The sequence below is a fragment of the Vicia villosa genome, linkage group LG1, assembly GCF_029867415.1.
Source record: "Vicia villosa cultivar HV-30 ecotype Madison, WI linkage group LG1, Vvil1.0, whole genome shotgun sequence".
NCBI classification, from domain to species: domain Eukaryota; kingdom Viridiplantae; phylum Streptophyta; class Magnoliopsida; order Fabales; family Fabaceae; genus Vicia; species Vicia villosa.
This window is the reverse complement of record NC_081180.1, coordinates 38351163-38366183: the sequence shown is the minus strand read 5'-3', so window position 1 is coordinate 38366183 and position 15021 is coordinate 38351163. Positions and strand designations below refer to the sequence as shown.

Sequence of the window (15021 nt, the reverse complement as noted above, 5' to 3'; positions counted from 1 at the left end):
TTCTAAATTTGTGGTTAGAAAATTGAAAATATCTAATTTTGATCAGGACGAATCTAAAACATTATCTAATGCATGAGAGAGATTCAAATTATTACTCTGTAAGAGTCAGAATCATAATATGAATTCCATGGAGCAGATAAAACATTTCATTAGCAAACTGAAAACATCGACAATAATGCTTTTATATGCCTCAGGGGGAGGTACATTAAGAGCAAAGAATGAAGATGAGGTAAATACATTGATTGAGAATATGTGCCAAAATGAGTATCGTTCCAATGATCGAGCGGTGAAACAAAAGGTTGTTCTCATAGTTGATTCAGACACAACTCCATTACCTCAAATGGAGGTACTTTCTAAATAGTTAGTTGTGTCCCAACTAGCACAAGAAAATGTGAGTCAAATTCAGACATTATATGATTTAGGTGGAGAGGGACATGCAAATGTAAATTGTACACCAGAGGTCGAGAGTGCTAAAGCTCAATATGCAAACTTTTAGAAGAATAATCCATAGTCCAACACCTATACTCCTGGTTGGAAGGATCATCCTAATTTCGAGTGGAGCAATAATAAAACCTTGTATACTTGTCAAGGAGTTCAACAGGTTCCTCAAGCACCTTAAAGGAAACCATCACCTTTAGATAAAACCTTGTCCAACTTCATGAAGGCAACTCAATAAATGTTTGAATAAGTTAGGAAGACTTAAGAAGATATGTTTAAGACTTGTAAGGAAATGGCACAAAATTAAATCACCATGAACAAGAATACCAAAGCTTCTATAAAGAACATAGAGATGCAAATGGGCCAATGTTGAATGCAGTATAGGGCAAGCAACAAAAAAGATTTGGAAATATTGATCCGGGAATTATCGTCCTCAGAGATGGAGAGATGCCATTCAACAATTTCTATGGTTTCGAGCTTGGGTTTGAATGAGAAAAAAGTAAACAAAGATATAGACAAGAAAAGAATAAACACATTCTTAGAAGAGAAATAACTTATCAGGAATGTAAATATATTCACTCTTCACAAACATACACTTACCAACCCGTTATACTCAACCTACGATACTCATCTATGTCATCACGTATCTCTCACATAAGCGTCCATCTCTGGAGCACAAACGAGATCATCTCACAACTAAGGTTATCTCTAACGCAAAGTCACGAGAACATCCGTGTTCTCGCGTCGGCGATCTCTCGCACGCCGCTCAAACACGAAAGCATTAAGTACAGATACCCACAGCGAATGCTAGCTCTAAATCTATCTCTAGAGTTCAGAAACAACAGATTATCATCCTAGATAAGGATTCAAGAAGTTTATCTCTAAAGCAACCCAAATCCCCAGCATAGAGCAAAAATCCAGAACAACATCAACACAGATTCGTAAAGCAAGTTAAATATAACATTATAATCGGTAAATATACATAAGATTCAAGTAAATATACAAACAAACCCAACCAAAGAGAATACACAAAGAAGAAGAGAAATGAACCAAAGATCTCCCGGTTTGTCAGCTCCGTTCGACGCTCAATCCACCCCCGATCATCCTTATGCAACCTCCGAAGTTGTTTTCTAAGCCAATTCTACTCTAAGAATGAAGTTGATGGTGTTGGGACTCAAAAATACCCAAACCATGACCTAAAAATGTGATTTTGGCCCCTTTTAACGAGCTGCTGTCTTAGCAGGTCCGCTTAGCAGACCCCCTCCGCTCAGCGGACTCAAAATTGCTTCCAGACGCTGATTTGCTCCGCTGGAGCTCCGCTCAGCGGACCCCCTCCGCTTAGCGGAGTATGCTAAAAATCAGATTTTGTTTTCGCCATAACTCGAGAACCGTAACTCCGAATTGCGCCCGGTTCGAAGCGTTGGAAAGATTATTCAATGCTCTATCCAATAATGAATGAATGGAAACCAAAATGATGATTTTGGTCATCCTTATTTTGAGTCTTTGGAAGTCCGCTTGACGGTGGCTAAGCGGGCTTTCACCAAAATTGGGAAATCGAAGCCGTGCCTTTGACACTTTATTCCTCAAGGCTCCAATAAGCATGAATACCTATAAAAGCAAAGGAAAAACTATCAAATGTTATAAAAGTATATGGAAATACAACTATTCACAAAGTATACGTATTTATACACAAAACGGAGAATTACTCAAACGGTGTTAACAAAAGTATCGATAAGTGCCACTATTTACATACACAAAATAAGTACATTTTGGCACTTATCAGCCAATTATCTCGACAAATGGAAGCACAAGCTAGTTTAAAAGTGGGGGATTTGCAGGTAACACTATGGATAAACCAAAAAACAAAACGTACAAAACCATTGAGTTGAAAAACAAAGTGATACCTTTAAACACAAAAGTGATTGAGGAAAAGAAAGAATTGAGGGAAGTTAAAGAAAGTGGTGAAAAATAAATGGTAATTGAAAAAGAGGTTGAGAAACATTCTGAGGGGGAAAAAGTGGGGTGACTAGTGATGATGAAGTTAAAGGATACACCATTAACCAATTTATAGATAATAACTCACCCTTCAGGAGAACAAAAAACAAAATATTGAATGTACCAAATCCTAAGGTACCAAATTACACCAAACCACCTTACACAATTCTAAAGAAGACACCTAAGAAAAACAAAGAAATGAGTCTGTTTAAAAAGTCATGAATATGTTGAACAAAATACAAGTAAACATTTCATTTTGTGAAGCTCTCTAACAGATTCCTGTTTATGTTAAATTCATGAAATATAGCTTATCGAAAAAGCGTAAGTTGAAACATGATGCAAATATCGCTTTGGCGGAAGAGTATAACACAATCATTCGACAAAAGCTTCCACCCTACCTCATTGGTCCAGGTAGGTTTACTATTCCTTACTCCTTTGGTTCACTAACAATTGACAATGCTTTATGTGATTTAGGAGTTAGCATTAATCTGATGTCGTTGTCCATGGCGAGAAAGTTAAATTGTGGCAAACCAAAGCCAACTCAAATGACCTTGACACTAGTTGATCATTTTATCACCTACTCATATGGATATCTTGAAGATGTTCTTGTTAGGGTTTACAGGTTATTGTTCCCAGCTGACTTCATAATTCTGGACATGCTTGAAGATTCTAAGACCCTATTACTGTTGGGAAGACCATTCCTAGCAACATGTAAAGCCCGAGTTGATGTAGCAATTGGGAGAGTTAATTTTGAGATTTAACGACGAAAAAGTTGTCTTCAACGTGTTTGAAGCAATGAAAACACCAAAAAGAGAATTCTCAGTGTTACCGAATAGAAGGAAGGAAAGAAAAACTGAAAAGGTCCCATGAGAAGAAGCTGGTAAGGAATAAATTTCAAGTTGGACAAAAGGTTTTGCTATACAAACCCCGCCTGAAGTGGTTCCTAGGTAAGTTGAAAATTAAATGGTCTTGTCCTTTTATTGTCAACAAAGTATTTTTAGATGGTACAGTAGAAATAAAAGATCTAGGGGATTCACACACCTTTACTATGAAAGACAAAAGGCTAAAAATCTATTCAGGAGGTGAAATAGCATCGAAGAAGGTATATCTGATGCTCGCAAAGCCTTAGACGAAAAAGTCAAGCTAATGACCTTAAATAAGCATTTAATGGAAGGCCCATCACATTTAATTTTATCGCGATTTTAATTTTTTGAAGTTAATTTTATCATTGATTTTATTTTATTTACTAGTTTTTTAATTTTGTAGTATGTTGTTTGAAAAGAAATTTGGATGCAAAAGGTAAAAATAGGTGAATGAGAATCAGAATGCAAAAGTGAAGGAGAAAATAAAATTTGACTACTAGATTTCACGTGATCGCCATAACTAGGGCAGACCCTGTGCATGTGCGGAAAGTGATACAACACAAGGCCCCAAATTTTATAAGTTTAAATTTTTTTCATAAATATTAATTGAAATAAATAAAATGTTATAATTAAAATTTAATAAATCGAAAAAAATGTTATGATAAAAACTCAATGCATACAAAATTTAGATAGATCAAAACTCAAAATAATTATAATTAAATATAGGCTTAATTGCAACTTTAGTCCCCCTATTTTGTTTTTTTCTTGAATTTGATCCCTCTATTTTAAAAGTCACTATTTTAGTCCCCTTTTAAAGTTTTTTGTGCAATTTTCGTCTCCCTATTTTGCTTTTTTATGCAAAATTAGTCCTTATTTTTGTCTATTTTTCAACAGAAAGTTCAGAAGGGAATCAAAATCGTGGTTTTAAAAATGGGGGTACCAAAATCGAAAAAAGACAAAATAAAGGGACCAAAGTTACAATTAAACCTTAAATATATTATAATTATAATTAAATATATTATTGATTAATAAATAATTATATTTTTATGTGTCTTTTTTAATTATTTTAATTATATTTATATTTTAAATTTGAACTTATTTTTAAAATTAAAACGGATCCTCTGTATTGATTGGGTCGTGCGATAACTTTATATCGCAATCGCGATAAATGTTAACGCGGTTTGGATGGAGACGATGAGAGTTACCATTGAGATTGAGGCTTACTATTGGACACCGTATGAGTAGAGCTGTCAAAATGGGCTACCCGGTCCGTTTAGGGTCGGCCCGAACGGGCTCTAGGCTTTTAAGGTTGGGCCAAAAAGGCCTGGTATAATATGGGCTCGAGAATTACTACCCGAGCCCGACCCTAGATGGGCTTCGGGCTACCCGGGCCCTAAATAGGCTTTTTTAATTTTAAAAAATTAAAATAAAATTTCATAATATTTATTATAATTAAATTAAAAATTATATTATTTTAAACATAATATATTTTTCAGCACTATATTATCTCTTATAAATATTATAATGTGTTTCTAAATACAATATATGTCTTAATTGTATAAAATAATACTTGAATATTTAATTTAAGAGAAAACAAATAAAATACGATGAAAGAATGTTGATTATATTATTGTATAATATTTAAAAGAGATAGATTGAATAAAATAGAAATAAAATTTAGTGAAATGAGAAAAGACATTTTGCTATTTTGGAGTAAGACGATATGAATATTAATATATGTTTTTTAAAATGTCTAGTTATGCGGACCTGATGGACTACCCACGGCTCATATGGGCTAGCCCTAATGGGTAGCGGGCTTTTTAGGGCTGGGCTAAAAAGGCCCTGAAAAATATGGGCTCTAATTTTAAGGCTCAAACCCTAAAAATTTTTGGGCCAGGCGGGCTGGCCCATATGGGCTAGCCCATTTTGAGAGCTATGAGTATGAATTATCATAAGTTCATTCAGATTTTATATAAGGAGTATATTCTTACCGCTGAAATATACCTGCGAACAGTTATACTTATTTTCTTACAACAAAACTTATATTATATACAACACCTTTCGTACCAAAAACTATTGTACTAGTAAGTGATAAATGCAAGAAGAAACAGTCACGTGGGGATCAGATCGAGCTTTGACATGGGAACAGTGAGCAGTTGACGTCTTTAAAATGAAAATTAAAAATATACAAATATCCATATGATGATTAGTTCACAGATCCCAAGTTAATCACATTTAAATCTAAACTAAACACTTTTGTTGTTTTGTTTTCTATCCACAAGAATGAAGCCAGATAGGAAGAACAGCATTTGTTGGTTGTGAAGGAGGAAATGTCACGTGCTTCACCTCCTCTCTTCATGTTTTACTCAATATTCCCAAGCATGGAAATTGATCTTTTTAGCTGTGCCGTCAAATACGGGATTCGTTTTTCTTTTTTTTTTTCTTTTTAGGGTTTTGAATTATCTAAACAATGTTTTGTTTGTTTTTGTTCTTTACCCTATCTACATGCTTTGCCCTATGCTTCCATGTGCAAGCTCATAAAGATTCTCCAACACTCATTCATACACCCACACCCACCACTCACATACATGCATAATACTTGTACATCCACTAATTACGGTTTTAATTAATAAACACAATTATATAATATTTCGTATTAATCCACGTATTTCATTTTTCTCATATAGTAATCTCAATTTAATATATAAAATTGTCACATTCTTGGTTTAATATTGAGAGACGCATGTGAGAGTTTCTCTTTCCGCCGGCCTGTACTAGCTTCGCCTTACCTTCTTTTGTTTTGTTAAATCGTGTTTTATAATTATTTCTCTCACTTTTAATTAAATAAAGGAATATTAATTTATTGATTATTTAATGAAACGATTCTTTGGCTCTCCGGTAATCATGGCGAGCATTTACGTTGTGATGCAAAGATACAATAGTACAGCTTGGAGTGACGATATCTTTATCTTTCTTCTTTTACTTTTTGGATAAATATTGAAGTTGCAATGGTTTGTACCTTTAAACTAAGCTCAACTAAGGTCCCCCATAGGCACGAGGAATGGTTAATGAAATGAGAATTAGGGTAATGTTTGAATGACTTTTTGTTTTAGTTTTTTAAATTTATATTATAAATTAATTAATTTAACTAAACTGTTTTGAAAAAAATGATAATTTTATTTTCTGAAAATTATTTTATAGATTAAAAAACTCGTTTAATTGATTTATTTTTTAAATTTATTTTATACTTGGAAGCAAATATTTCATGAAAATATTTATTTTATATTTTAAAGTTGTACAATATTATAAATATGTCATTAATAAATTCGTATTAATTTTTTATAATTTTTTATCTTCCCAATTCTGAAAAGTGAAAAACAAAAATCTAAAATCTATTTTTAATTTTTAATTTTTAAAACTTATGTATAGAATATAGTTTTTTAAAAATTATTTTTATATAATTGAGTAACTAAATCAATTTTATTATTTTAAAACTGTAAAAATAAATAAAAGTAGTTTTAAAAAACTAAATCAAACACGCTCTTATTATTTTCGTCTCCATCATATAGTATTAATGATTCAAAAAATATTTTGTACATGGATCCAAATTGTAATTGATTCGTGATTTTGGATTTCTAATGCAGTGGTACGAATCTCCGATACCACAGCGCAACAATGAACCAATAATATTAACATTCCAACATCCATATTAGTTACATAGTTCAGAATGAGTAAAGTGTAAACTCAACATCTATATTAGTTACATAGTTCAAAATGAGTAAAGTGTAAACTCAGAATGATTTATATAAAAAATATGTCACCGATGGAAAGTTTTATTTGGACTTTGCATCATTTGTACTCGAATTTTGAATCTTACATGTATTAGGTCTCTAACTAACTCAAAACATTAAGTATTAGAAGATTCAAGTGATGATGATAAATGTCTCCACGATATCCATTATTTTTTACGATAAAGGAGTGCATACACATTGATGATAAAATATAATATTTAGAGTTAATAAACATTCATCCTTTTTTTTTCGTATCACATAGGAGACAATCTTCCTCATTGACTCTCTTCTCATGCGGTTATCCTTTGAATGCAACAACTCCCACCGTTGTTTAGTAATAGTGGATAGTGAAGTTAGTTCGAGTGATCTAATAAATCGAACTATATTGTCGCTTTTAGACATGCCCGACCCTATACATGACTAACAGACTCTACAACATAGGCTCTAAATTTTGAAGGTCCCCAAATCTTAAAAAGTATATTTTTTTTAATGTTAATATTAATAAACATAAAAAATATTATAAAAAAATTCAATAAATAAAAAAATACTTTGATAAAAATCAAATACATTAGAAAAATAAAATTGCTCAAAGTCAAAATAATTATAATTAATTTTTTATTAATTCATAGTTATAATTTTGATGTGTTATTTTTAATTAGGTTTAATTGCAATTTTAGTCCCCCTATTATCTATTTTTTTGGGTTTTGGTCCCTCTATTTTAAAATCTGGAATTTTAATCCCTATATTTTAGTTTTTTGAGGATTTTGCTCCCCCTGCAAATTCGAAGGCAATTTTAAATTAAACGACGCTCACATTGATGATGTGTCAGTGTCAGTTCAACATTGAAATGTTCAGAAAAACTAATTTTATTTAAGATTTATGTCGAACATGTCATCAATGTGAGTTCTATTTCATTAAAAAATTGCCTTCGGATTTGCAAGGGGACCAAAATCCTCTAAAAACTAAAATAAAGGGACTAAAATTCCGGATTTTAAAATAGAAGGACCAAAACCCCAAAAAATAGATAATAAAGGGACCAAAATTACAATTAAGCCTTTTAATTATTATAATTGTTATTTTTCTAATTTAAACTTATTTTATAAATTAGTACCGCCCTTTTAATTTAATTGGATCGGCCCTACTTATAAACGCCCACCGGTGCTTCTTAACACTTTGTGTTACTGATTTTGGACGTTCACCCACAAATAGTGTGTTGGATAATGATCCTCTCTAACGCCTAGTAAAATTATTTCAATATAATTACTATCAATTTTGAATAAAATAAAGTTGTGTATATTACACTAATAAAATATAATTTAATAAAAAATGTTTTGAAGAAAGAGAATATTTTATTTAAAAAATAATTAATTATTTTTAGTAATATTTATATTTACTTCTAATATGTACAAGACAAGAGACAAGGATGAAATACTTAAGAGTATTTTAATAAAGTTAAAATTAATAATAGAGAAAATTTAAAATAGATTTTACGAGTAGATTGATTTATCAAGAATTTCCTTTTAACAATTTATTATAAGTATTAAATTTTATTATATTAAAATTATCAAGAATTTCCTCTTAACATTTTATAATAAATATTAAATTTTATTTTAATTTTAATTAATTAAAAAGCATTTTAAATTAATTAATTTCATAAAATGTTTAAAATTTTAAAATTATTCAATAATATACCAAATAACTAACTTTAAATAAGATATAAATATATAAAAAATCTAACTGCATACAAAGTTTTTTTTTGGTTCTAAGAAACGTATAAAAATATTTCAAAAGTATGACTAGCTACGAAGCTCTTTACCTCTAAAATGGCTGGAATATAAAATGGATGATATGATAAACAAATCAATAATAAAATGGAGTATATATTTATATGGATATCAATTCTAATTAATTTCAAATTCTTTAAAATTAATATATAGTATGCAAAAAAAAGTTATACATATAAATTATTTGACTTATTTCATGTTATATAATTATTTATTTTTGTACACTATATTTATTTGACCTATTTCATGCTATCTAATTAATTTAAGGGTTAAATAAGTTTTTGGTCCCTATAAATATTGTAATTTTATTTTTAGTCCCTCTTGGGTTTTGGCAACGGTTTTAGAAGGTTTTGACAACGGTTTTTTTGTAAAAACCGTTGCCTAAAGGCAAGGAGGGACTAAAAATAAAAATTGCAATATTTATAGGGACCAAAAACTTATTTAACCCTTAATTTAATATGATATATTTTGAATTGAGCAAATTAGTTGAAATGAAAGGATATGTATTGTGAGAAAATGATGAGCGGTCACTTTCGCCATCAGTTTTATAGATGGACAGGGATGGGGGCCACGTGAGCCGAACCTCAACTCACGTGAGTAGATAAACAAAAGGACTGTGCAACATTACGTAACCAGTATAGTGTCTTTAATTATTTATCCATAATAAAAAAAGAAGCTTATCCTTAATTACATCACATTTCACTGGACCACACCTTAGGATTAGGGAGACCAAGTCACGGCCCCCTCACATTTCCACTTCGAAACCATTTTTTTTTTTTTTACCGTTGATTAACATTTAAGTAGTATTGCTCTACGGTAAAAAAAAAAGAAGTAGTATTGCTCTAATGCCTTATTTTATTTTGAATTTTTTTAATAAACAATAATGCATTCAACAAAATGGATATACGAGATACTCAAAACTTCACAAATTACACAATCAACAATCTATCTAAAACAAAGAGGAGGGTTAATAACACATTCTTTTTAACATTCTCTCAAGCACTCACTGTTTTATTGATTGAAACATGTATGAGTTCCTCATTTTGAAAATAGGTCTCACATAAAGTAGTAGGACCCACACATGTTTCAACCAATAAGAAAATTAGTGTTTGAGAGAGTGTTCAAAAGAGAGTGTTGCTAGCATTTCTCCTAAAACAAATTAAAGGTAGAATGTTCTAAAATAAAAACTAGGCTTAAATGCACTTTTAGTCCCCCTATTTTGAGTTTCTCAAAGTTTCAACCCCCCATTTTAAAAGCCAGCTTTCAAATCCCTAAACTTTGCATAACTTGGGATTTTTGTAGTCCCCCTCCACATGGCTGTTCATTTAATGACATGGCAATGTATTTTATCTTCCACGTCAGATTCTGTAAATTATGTTATTTCTAAATCATTTTTAAACAATAAAAACAATTAAATCATTTATAAAATTAATTATTTATAAACTCAATTATCAAAACCCTAATTCCTAAATTACTCAATCTTCAGGAACCAAGGTTGGTAAGAGTGCTATTGCGAGAGAAGTGAAGAACAAGCGAAGGTCGTGAAGAACGCTCCAGAAGATGACAAACCCACAAGTGAAATGTTGTTTCAGGTATGTTTTCTTGTCTGTTTGTGGTGAACGCCTTTTGTGTCGTTGTCGTTTGTGGTCCACCTCCATTATTTTTGTGTTTCTTTGTGGACCATTTGTGGTAAACGATGTCAGTGTGTGGACCACCATGTTTCTTTGTTGGATTGCTGTCTTAGGGTTAGTTTAATAATAACGTATTATAATATTGTAAATTTCAGGCCAAGTCAGGATACAAAAGTTAGGTTAAGACTCCACCATAGGGGTAGATTTGTAACTGAACCTGTTAAACTGTATGTTGGTGGTGAGATCACTGAGATGGAATGGAAGTGGGATGTTGACTAAATGTCATACATGGATCTGGTGGAACTGATTAATGTAACACCCCGATATCCGCTGCACGCATCAACCGTGTTGGCCAACCGAGCATGTTACCGACTTAATCAATAATCCCCCTAGGTCCGCTTATCGGCTGCCCAGGAAATATTATTTTTGCCTCCCGCAGGAATCGAACCACGTACCTAGGGGTTAAGTACGTATTCATAGCAATTCCTGCTACCAATTGAGCTACAACTCAAGTGGTAGTGGGAATGGAATGAACATGTACTTGAACCCCAGGGTACAGGGTTCGATTCCCACGAAAGGCAAAAACTCTACTAGTGAGGGGGGTAGAGAAGATCGTGAGGTGACAGTGCCGGGAACGCCGAAGGCTCGGGCTGTTACATAAAAAGGCGCCTTTTAATGTAACACCCTGGATTTCCGCTTACCCCGCGGGGCTTCCGGTCTACCAAGCATGTCACCAGCTTAATCAATAATCCCCCCTAGGTCCGCTTATCGGCTGCCCAGGAAATATTGTTTTTGCCTCCCGCAGGAATCGAACCACGTACCTAGGGGTTAAGTACGTATTCATAGCAATTCCTGCTACCAATTGAGCTACAACTCAAGTGGTAGTGGGAATGGAATGAACATGTACTTGAACCCCAGGGTACAGGGTTCGATTCCCACGAAAGGCAAAAACTCTACTAGTGAGGGGGGTAGAGAAGATCGTGAGGTAACAGTGCCGGGAACGCCGAAGGCTCGGGCTGTTACATAAAAAGGCGCCTTTTAATGTAACACTCTGGATTTCTGCTTACCCCGCGGGGCTTCCGGTCTACCAAGCATGTCATCAGCTTAATCAATAATCCCCCTAGGTCCGCTTATCGGCTGCCCAGGACATGCTCGGTTGGCCGACACGGTTGATGCGTGCAGCAGATATCGGGGTGTTTCATTAAAAGGCGCCTTTTAATGTAACACCCTGGATTTCCGCTTACCCCGCGGGGCTTCCGGCCTACCAAGCATGTCACCAGCTTAATCAATAATTCCCCTAGGTCCGCTTATCGGCTGCCCAGGAAATATTGTTTTTGCCTCCCGCAGGAATCGAACCACGTACCTAGGGGTTAAGTACGTATTCATAGCAATTCCTTCTACCAGTTGAGCTATTAGGGGAGATTATTGATAGCTCAACTGGTAGCAGGAATTGCTATGAATACGTACTTAACCCCTAGGTACGTGGTTCGAATCCTGCGGGAGGCAAAAACAATATTTCCTGGGCAGCCGATAAGCGGACCTAGGGGAGATTATTGATTAAGCTGGTGACATGCTTGGTAGGCCGGAAGCCCCGCGGGGTAAGCGGAAATCCAGGGTGTTACAATTAAAGCTGAAGGTTATGTAGACATAAGTAGTATCTGGTATAGGAACCCCGAGTTTAGCTTTGCTCGTGGTCTTATGCCTTTAAACAATGACAAGGATGTGATACAGTTTGGGCAAGATGTTTAAGGATACGAGGAAGTAGATGTCTATGTTGATCATAAAGTGGCTGACCCACCTGAATTTGTAGATCCAAGTGAAGTAGACAAAGTCATGGATGATGATGTAGAAATTACTAAGGTGAATGTGCCTAATGCTGAACCAGTTGTCAATGAACATGTGGATGAACCTGTTTTGAATGAGTCAGCTGAGGGTGATTTTGGTTTGAATGAACCTGTTATGAATGATGCAACTGAGGATGAACCTGTTGTGAATGATGCAGCTGAGGATGAACCTGGTTGTGAAGATGACTTCAGCCAAGATAGTAACTTTTGTGAGGATAGTGAAGAGTGTGATGAGATGGATTGGACATCAGTGTTACCCCCTGAGACATTAGGTGAAACTTGTAGTGGAGTCAACTTGCCACATGAAGCTTTAGATGAAGAAGATGAGGAACATTTATATACACCCCCTGGTAGTGATAATGAAGAAGATGCAGAAAAGTTTCCAACTTACAAGAGTGGTGAAGGATGTGATTTCAAATTAGGGATGATGTTTACAAACAAGGAGAAAATAAGGGATGCAATCAAAGAGTATGGAATGGAAAACCAGAAGAATGTGTTCATTAGGAAGAATGATGCTAGGAGGATTGTTGTTAAGTGTATGGCTGGTTGTAAGTTTTATCTGAGGTTCAGTAAGAGGAATGGCCAGCAATTTTGGCAAATTGTGAGCTATATCAGTGAGCATACATGCTATAGGACTGCAGACAATAGGAATGCAAAAACACAATGGCTTGCTATAAGGTTTGCACATGTGCTAAGGCATAGTCCACATATGAAGCCAGCTGGACTTGTGGCTGAAGCACTTCAGAGATGGGGATGCAAGATTTCAGCAGACCAAGCATATAGGGCAAAAAGAAGGGCATTAGATCTAATTCAAGGTGCTGACTTTGACCAATTTAGTCACCTAAGAAGTTATGCAGAGGAGTTGTTGAAGTCCAATCCCAATAGCACTATTGTTATAAAGTGTGCAGATAACAATGGAAGTCCTACATTTGAAAGAATATATATATATATATATATATATATGTCTGAATGCATGTAAATCAGGATTTGCAAACAATTGTAGACCTCTCATTGGATTGGATGCTTGTTTCTTGAAGGGGGGATATGGAGGGCAATTGATGTCAGCAATAGGAAGATATGGGAATAACCAAATATATCCAATTGCATATGCAGTGGTTGAAGCTGAAACAAAAGATTCATGGGAATGGTTCTTGCATCTACTGTTAGAAGACTTAGGTAAATTCAATGATAAAGCTTATGGGTTTATTTCTGACCAGCAGAAGGTAAAATTCTTCAACTGTTTTATGAGTTTTTTAATATTAATGTTCTTTAATAATTCTGGGCTTGTTCTAATATTGTGCAACTGTTTGAATAGGGTTTGGTTCCTGCTATCCAAGGAATAAGTGCCCATGTGGAGCAGAGACTTTGTGTGAAACATCTTTATGGAAATTAGAAAAAGAAGCATTCAGGATTGGAGCTAAATCAAGTTATGTGGGCAGCAGCTAGAGCAACATCAATTCCATTATGGGAGAGATCAATGGAGAAATTGAAGCTACTAGATGGAGATGCATGGAAGGACAAGATGGACATTCCTTCTAAATTCTGGACAAGGGCACACTTCAAGACCTATACAAAGTGTGATATGCAGGTTAACAATATGTGTTAGGCTTTTAACAGGGCAATCCTAGAGCACAGAGACAAGCCCATCATAACCTTGTTGGAGGGAATCAAGCACTACATCACAAAAAGAATTACAAAACAAAAGGATCTATTACATGGCTATGAAGGAGATATATGTCCTAGAATCCAATTGATACTTGAGAGGAACAAAAAGGAAGCACAAGAGTGGACACCAACTTGGCATGGTGATGATGATCTCTCCATATTTGGAGTGACCAAGGGACAAGATACATACTGTGTGAATCTTAAGAGTGAAACTTGCAGTTGTAGAAAGTGGGAACTGTCTGGAATTCCATGCTGTCATGTTATCTCTTGTATATGGAACATAAAGAAAAAGCCAGAAACTTATGTCTCCAACTATTACAGGTTTGTTGCAAATTGTTAAAACATTTTATATTTTGTTAGTTGTTGCAAATTGTTAAACATGATCCTGGTTTGATACAGTTTGTGTTTTTTCAGCAAGGTAACTTTTGAGAAGACATATGCTAATATTGTCTTTCCTACAAATGGGCCACAACTCTGGCCTAGTGTTGACCATGTGGTCATTAGTCCTCCTGTCATGAGAAGAGCAATTGGACGGCCAAAAAAGATGAGAAACAAGGCAGCTGATGAGCCAGAGAATCCTCATGTGCTTTCAAGAAAATTTGCAACAGTGACTTGCAAGAAGTGTGGACAAACTGGTCACAACAAGAGAACATGTAAGGGTAAGAGAGCGGCTGATAGGACAATACCAAAAGGAGGTAACAAGTCTAAGAAGGCAAAGACTACAACTTCAACAAAGAAGGCAAAGACTACAAAGAAGGGCAAGGAAACCCAAGTTGAAATTGGACAGGGATCCCAAGCACCACCAGCTACCCAAGACTGATGAAATTAGGAATGATTGCTTTTTTTTGGAATTAGACATATTTCTGGTCTAATATATTTTGGATGTAATGTTATGAAATTAGGAATTGCTAAATGTTTTGGAATATGTAATGTTTCTGGTCTAACATATTTCTGGTTTAATTTTTTGTGTATGGTAATGTTATGAACAAGTATTATGTACTCAAATTTTG

The 15021-nt window shown here is 34.2% G+C and overlaps 1 protein-coding gene across 1 annotated transcript; it reads left to right on the top strand.

Annotated features, from left to right (window-relative positions):
• The first annotated feature begins 12335 nt into the window (after positions 1-12335).
• LOC131616720 (uncharacterized) lies at positions 12336-14831 on the top strand. The gene is made up of 5 exons (XM_058888182.1): positions 12336-13246; positions 13350-13569; positions 13740-13921; positions 13964-14332; positions 14426-14831. The coding sequence occupies exons 1-5, from the start codon at positions 12336-12338 to the stop codon at positions 14829-14831; spliced, it is 2088 nt and encodes a 695-aa protein (XP_058744165.1).
• Positions 14832-15021: the final 190 nt, after the last annotated feature.

Excerpts from the sequence above, each read along its gene's own strand:
- LOC131616720 (XM_058888182.1), top strand. The coding sequence starts at position 12,336 with ATGGATGATGATGTAGAAATTACTAAGGTGAATGTGCCTAATGCTGAA. Across the intron at positions 13,247-13,349 it reads AATAGCACTATTGTTATAAA|ACCTCTCATTGGATTGGATG; the intron begins GTGTGCAGATAA and ends AAACAATTGTAG. Across the intron at positions 13,922-13,963 it reads CACTTCAAGACCTATACAAA|GGCAATCCTAGAGCACAGAG; the intron begins GTGTGATATGCA and ends GGCTTTTAACAG.